This window comes from Batrachochytrium dendrobatidis (assembly GCF_000203795.2).
Source record: "Batrachochytrium dendrobatidis JAM81 unplaced genomic scaffold BATDEscaffold_14, whole genome shotgun sequence".
NCBI classification, from domain to species: Eukaryota; Fungi; Chytridiomycota; class Chytridiomycetes; order Rhizophydiales; genus Batrachochytrium; species Batrachochytrium dendrobatidis.
Genome location: NW_006281112.1, coordinates 484337 through 491079, shown reverse-complemented (window position 1 = coordinate 491079; position 6743 = coordinate 484337). Strand labels below are relative to the sequence as shown.

Here is a 6743-nt window from a genome sequence, read left to right as displayed (position 1 = left end):
TCAGGACTATGCTGACTCCGTTCATCGTCAAAGTCAAGATGAACAAGGAGAGACTTGATGACATCAAAAAAGACTTGAACAAGAGATGACGACTGATTGCTGATTGTAAATATACTAGCATTATTATAATATATTTAAAATAAAAACATGAATGTATCAATGACTGTAATCATGTCAACGAGACCAAAATCACTCATAATTGCCATGACCAGAGTGTTGAATGATCTGTGAGTATTATTAGATGATTGTGTAGTTTAACTTGTAGAGTTGATTGTCTCATTTGTCTCACAGTCATGACTCACACTTATCATGACTCAGTCGTGCGTTCCGATTGAATATTCAACATCCGATCGTGTGAATTGAATAAATTCAAACAACACATTGCATGACTTGATATCAACACTGCAATACAATGAATTATCAATACCAAATTGTGTTACAAACACTAAACATTGTTGTTTGAATGTGTTGTATTCAATCCATAACAAACTACTAATCGTGTATTTTGAACCATTCATCCATATACAATAATGTGATGTGTTGTCAATATACAATAGTACACTATACACATGGTTGATACAATCAATTGATGTGTATGCATGTATTAAACACAAGTATGAATGATTGTGTGTATCAAACTGGTTATTGATTGTTGTGATGATATATCGAACAGTTGAATATTTATAACATTACAATGTTGTATTCACATAAAATCAAATATTTGTATGTTGCAGTGATTGTCAGTATTTTGATTTGGAATAAAAAATGATCAAATGTTGAGTTTGCTGAATATTGACTGGACTACTTGTTCAATAAACGATATTCATCATATAATCAAACTGCAATTCAAGAAAAGATTGCGCGTATCAAGAATACAACTCAACATGACAATCCCAAACTCATATATTGTAGTTCAGATATTGAGTCTGTTCTGATGCTGCCAATTAAAAACATAATAGATATTGAGCATGGCATTAACAAGATCTATTCGATAATAATAATAAACTAATAATCGCCACCACCACCACCCGTATTACCACCAGCATGACGAGTGATTGATCCAGCCATAGTCGTTCGTTGCTGTTGTTCCAGTTTAGGACAATTTGTAATACGATGTCCCAATCCACCACAATAACTGCATTCAGCACTCGCTATTTCCATTTGAAATCGACATGCAAAAATGTTAATTGGAAAAACAGCACAAGTAATTATTTAAAAGCATCTACTTACCATCTTCAGGTGCATTGGACTTGAATTTTTCAGTCGGGTCGGGAATGGCTTCCAGAACGGGTGGAACACGTTGCTTGGCTTCGCGCAATAGATATTTTAGATCAAGTAGAATCTGCTCTGAAGAATTCCGGTTTATAAATGTCGTCGCCACACCTGTTTTACCTGAACGACCAGTACGACCAATACGGTGCACTAAAATATACTATTAGTATGAATTTGAATGGCTTCTCAAATCATGGCAATGTATTGTTTTGAATAGAATTACCGTAATCCTCAATCTCTTTGGGCATATCATAGTTGATAACATGTTGAATCATGGAAAAGTCCAGCCCTTTGCTAGCAACATCCGTAGCAACAAGTACATCGGCTTTACATGCCTTGAAGCTTTTGATGGCAAATTCACGCTCTTCTTGATCTTTACTACCATGAATGGCTACTGCCTCGATGCCCTTCAATAGTAAATACTCGTGTATATCATCCACGTCATTTTTGTTTTCGGCAAATACAACGACGGGTGGAGGTGTCTTTTGAAGACATTCTAAAAGATATACCATTTTAGCCTCTTGTTTTACGTACTCGACTTCTTGAATCACATCCAAGTTGGCAGCACCAGCACGGCCGACATTGACTACTACAGGGCTGATGAGAGCCGATTTGGCAAAGTTTTGAATTTTCTTTGGCATGGTGGCTGAAAACAAGAGTGTCTGTCTTTGGGACTAGAACATAATCGCAGCAAAATAGTATACAACCATTGAATACATTATTACGAATCCTCACATGGCATGCATGTTTAAAATAGCAAGTCTGTCTATTTATGATGTAAAAACCCGGGCACGTACCTTGAAAAACGACATGATATTACGCACATCGTCTTCAAATCCCATGTCAATCATGCGATCGGCTTCATCCATACATAGATACTTGCAGTTGTTCAAATTGAATTTGTTTTTTTCAAGCATATCCTGCAATCTACCTGGAGTAGCAACAACGATATGGGCACCGGCACGAAGAACAGAACCCTGTTCGGCCATAGAAATACCTCCCATGCAAAGCAAAACACGAATGGATGGATATCCTGTTTAAACAAGTGTCATTTCAGTAAAGCAGGAATAAAAGCAACAGTAAAAAAGGTTTAAATACCTGATTGTTCTAATGCTTCACACAACTCTTTAGTAAAATCATATGTTTGTCGAGCCAACTCTCTCTAAACGTTGCATTAAAGTTATAATAATGAGCAACTATACACATTGCAATATAAGTAGCAACTACAAAAACTCACAGATGGACATAAAATCAATCCAACTGGGCCCTCGCCTTGGATCCAAGGTAATCGAGTTTCAGCTTCCAGAGCCAGCATCACCAAAGGCAAAATAAACACAAGAGTTTTTCCAGATCCAGTGAATGCGATGCCAATCATATCTCTACCAGAAAATGCAGTGGGAAGACCTTGTACCTGAATGGGAGTAGGCTTTACGATCCCTTTTGTATTCTTCAAATAACTGACAATTGCAGATGGGATACGCATTTCTCTAAAAGTTTTTATGGGTGGAGGCAAGTCTAATCCCTCGCTGAGAATATGGAATTCTTTCCTGGTCGATTCGTGCTCTTTAGCAGATATATCCCGAATATGCCGAGGCGGAGTCCATCTATCAAATACAATGAGTGCACATTAGTAACATGATCCAGCCCAATTATCAATTAGCCAGCATCATGCACGAGCAATTTCTTACGAAGTACGCATAGACTCTGTGTATTTGATATCCATTGCAAGCTCCTTGTCAGAAAACAGCTGTTTTCGTTGGGACTGAGCAGCAAGAATCTTTTGTTCCTCCTCAACCTCCTTTTCCAAGTCAGTCTTGGGTTTCTCATATTGCTTGAGTTCAATAGCTTGATCAATGAGCGATACTTGTGGTCTGGCTATTATCTTGTCATCATCACCAGTATCAGTAGATGGAAATGCAGACTGAGTGTTCTTCAAAGGCAATTTCTGCTTCAGTTGATGTAATGGAGTTTGGGTCTTTAATGCCATCTGGTCCAACTTGGCCTGTCGTCGTTGATGAACAGGAATGTACTGCTGATTATTGTCAGAATCAGAATCTTCCAAGGATATAATTGGCTCTGCATCATGCATAAGTCTTGGTCTCTTCTGTCGTTCTGTTGAATCCATAGTTACTGCTGTTATTCACGTAAAATACAATACTAAAAAGTATTTATAATAAACTGCTAATCTCATGAAATAATTCTCCAAATTTCCTAAACAGTGTTGACAACGAATTTTTACATTTCAGTTTCAATCCATTCCATATGCTGACACTTGTTCAATATTCAACTTTATTTTAATAAAAAACAAACATTGAATGATTGGCATGTCTAGTTGCATTCCCGAAATTGTTCTTTTGAACTAGAACGTGAACGTACGAGTTTAGAATATAATAGTTTGATTAATAATCAAACCCAATATTTGGATTACAATGCATGAGTTGTTTTAAAAGAGAATGATGTTAATTCAAAACTATAGTTTGATTGTATGAGCACCATACAATGAATGTTGTGTTATCAAAGAATTAGAAATGTTCAACTGTATATTTCAACCCCAAATACAGACAGCCATTACAGGATACAAACGTGTTATATTTTACATGAACACAGCTACAACAGTAGATTCCTTGATTGAAATGAAAGCTCAAAACACTATAATTTGGTGCAGCCAAACTCGATTCTAAATGATACTGTCCATGTACACTCAACCCCAATTGATCATGAGTACTACAATGCTCAGATCTGGTAATAAATACATCTAGTCAGTTTTTTACAATATCTAATATGCACGATCACGTCAAACTAACTTTATATCACACATTTCAAATCATTTGTATCTAAACATGACCTGAATGCATGATAATTTAATGTATTACCAACGTATGGATCAATTAATATGAAATGGTTTCATTGAACATTATCGATTTAAACTTGTTCGTCGCCCTCAAATTCTGCTTCGACAGGTTTGTCCATGAATCCGGCATGCCCACATACCACCAACGCACAAATGAATGCAACCCAGAACAATGTTGATGAAATGCCAGTGAAAAACAGCAGAATTAATGAGATTACGGCATAGATTCCCCACAACTGGAGCTGAGTGAAACTCTCTAATACAGCAGTTGAAACAGATTCATGTAAAATGTTAAACGAGATATCTGGTTGAAAACAATCACTGATACATGTAGATATACTATATGAATGCTCTTACTTCCTGCAATGACTGTTGGTTCATTTGTTGGTAATGATGAAATCCACTTGAATCCACCTAAAATAAATAGTTGGACGAATGAGACCACAATTCCAGATGAATAAAGCTTCACAAGTTTACTCACAGACAAGAAATGCAACGGATACCAGCAGCCAAGGTTGGGTGATCAGAAAGTATGCAATAACCAGTAGCACGATTAGTATATAATTATTTTGAAAGTAGCGCAGGTTGAATGACAGTCTTTGCGAAATCCCTGATTGAGCATCATCAACAGGGTTAGTAACAGAACATGTATTGGTGACATGCATCAAGCTTTCATCATTGTTTCAGTACCAGAATATCCATTTGGTTTTGATATGCGTTGACGGTCAAAGAACTCAGTCCAAGGTCGAAGTGCCTCGAGTCGTTTCTGTGATTCTTCCTTTACAGACTGCCATGCTTGAGGGTCTATACATATATAATGAGTGATTCCTTTTTACGGTCATATGCAACAGAATGGTATGAAATGCAAGCATTCTATTCACCAAAGTTCAACAAACTTGCCTAGACGAACGTATGAGCCAAGCTTATTAGCAGCAGCACTCATTGAAGAGCCAAATGCACTGGCAGTAGTTCCATTGCTTCCACTTCCCATAGCAGAGTTAGCAGCAGTTTCAAATGCAGCACTCGAGAGCATTGTAATACAGATTCAATGTAAAGGGTGTTCAATATAACAATGTGCAAGTTTGTGTTCAACTGCTCGAGGAAAGGGTCGAGTTGAAAGCAATCCAATACTAGACTCGACAGTCCAAGATTATACTTTTTATATTCACGTTGTAATCATCGTGCATAGATATAGCAATATGTTTCATTTATTACAAACGCTATCTGTTCGTCTCGGTTGTAGAATTGATCACTACAATTGAAACGTGTCTTGAGCTGGTCATTGTAGACGATCGACTCGTTTCATTGGGATGTGCAGCAATATCATCAAAAGATGATTCGTCCGTGTTGGGTTGGATTAGAGTATTCACAGTTATATGGCAATTGACCGACTTATTGATGCAGCAGTTGCATAACGGACATCTACTCCGTTGTTTTAGCCATTTCTTTGAACATACAAAATGAAGGTGGTGTCCACATGGTAAGTGGTGTAGTTGATCGCCATCTTTGTAGTCGTCGATGCATATTGCACAGTGTGCGTCTTCATTACTAATGTACAGCTCCTTGATGGGTACATTCGTCTTATTTTGGGTGATACCGTGGGTACCTTTAGCTTTTGGTATGTGATTGTTTGACTGATTGACTTTGCATATGTCCGTGTCAACAGAAGGAGATATGGATTCGACTGGCTTGTGAATGTCCACTGATATATCTTCAAGTGTGTCCTTTGAGCTCTCATTTTTGCTTAAAGAGCAATACCGTACAATATCAATCTGACGAATCATATCTTTGGATGCAGGCAGTGCACCTGGATGATGTTCAAGTTGATCTTGACGAGATGACCGATGCATTCTCTGTCCCTCTAGTTGCTGTAGCTCCTGTTGCCGCCCTGCTGTCAAGACACCTCTTTGTCTAAACCTCGAAATCATATCTATTAGTTCGCCAACATGCGAGCAAGCAAATAGAGCCCAAAACAATAGTATGATCAGAAAGTCCATAAATAGTATTTCGAGGAGAACAGGCGTATGTGGGCATACTAATCCATCGACAGAGATTGCAATGATTGATATAAATACTCCAAGAAAGCAAATCTGCTCCATGAGCGAATCTCTAATATCACATTCTGAAAGTTAGTTACAAAGATTCAAGCAGTTACTTGTGACCGGTTGGTTTATGTTTGGATAGAGCAGTAATTTTTGGTAGGGTTTAGACCAAATGTACAGTTCAAGCCATATCAGTATAATCACATGAATTTAATCTTACTGTGTAGTTCCAGTTGTATGCAATCGATAGGCATCCAGATTACTTGAAACTACCAAAACCACCCAATGAGATAATAAAACAGTCATGATTGCTGGACAAGTTTCGTTTTTGGTGGATGCATAGATCAAAGCCAATAGAATTACTACTGCCAAGATGGGCTTTGATAAGCGATATAAACTCATTGACTCGATGGAATGAAACCCACGCAGAATAAACAGCAAGTTGTGAACAGTTGTGTTGGTAATAGATGGTGAATCAGATGTAGAGAGAAGCTTGAATTTGCGTATAGATAGTTGGCTATGGGATATATAGTATTGCATTTGACACTTTGAGGCGATGCAACTGCTCAGTAGTGTTG

General features: G+C 37.6%; 3 protein-coding genes across 3 annotated transcripts; all 3 read right to left on the bottom strand.

Moving 5' to 3' along the window:
* Positions 1-1005: 1005 nt before the first annotated feature.
* On the bottom strand, positions 1006-3397 carry BATDEDRAFT_91848 (uncharacterized protein; the record flags this gene model as incomplete). Its single annotated transcript, XM_006681988.1, has 7 exons — positions 1006-1151; positions 1231-1422; positions 1496-1946; positions 2070-2305; positions 2371-2434; positions 2510-2876; positions 2961-3397. The coding sequence occupies 7 exons, from the start codon at positions 3395-3397 to the stop codon at positions 1006-1008; spliced, it is 1893 nt and encodes a 630-aa protein (XP_006682051.1).
* Positions 3398-4194: 797 nt separating this feature from the next.
* On the bottom strand, positions 4195-4913 carry BATDEDRAFT_14138 (uncharacterized protein; the record flags this gene model as incomplete). Its single annotated transcript, XM_006681814.1, has 4 exons — positions 4195-4379; positions 4481-4537; positions 4605-4733; positions 4814-4913. Coding segments are annotated over 4 exons (471 nt in total), but the record flags the coding sequence as incomplete, so codon positions are not given.
* A 397-nt stretch (positions 4914-5310) lies between these two features.
* BATDEDRAFT_37445 (uncharacterized protein) lies at positions 5311-6059 on the bottom strand. Its single transcript, XM_006681956.1, has one exon. The coding sequence runs from the start codon at positions 6049-6051 to the stop codon at positions 5344-5346; it is 708 nt and encodes a 235-aa protein (XP_006682019.1). The 5' UTR covers positions 6052-6059; the 3' UTR covers positions 5311-5343.
* Between the last annotated feature and the right edge of the window lie 684 nt (positions 6060-6743).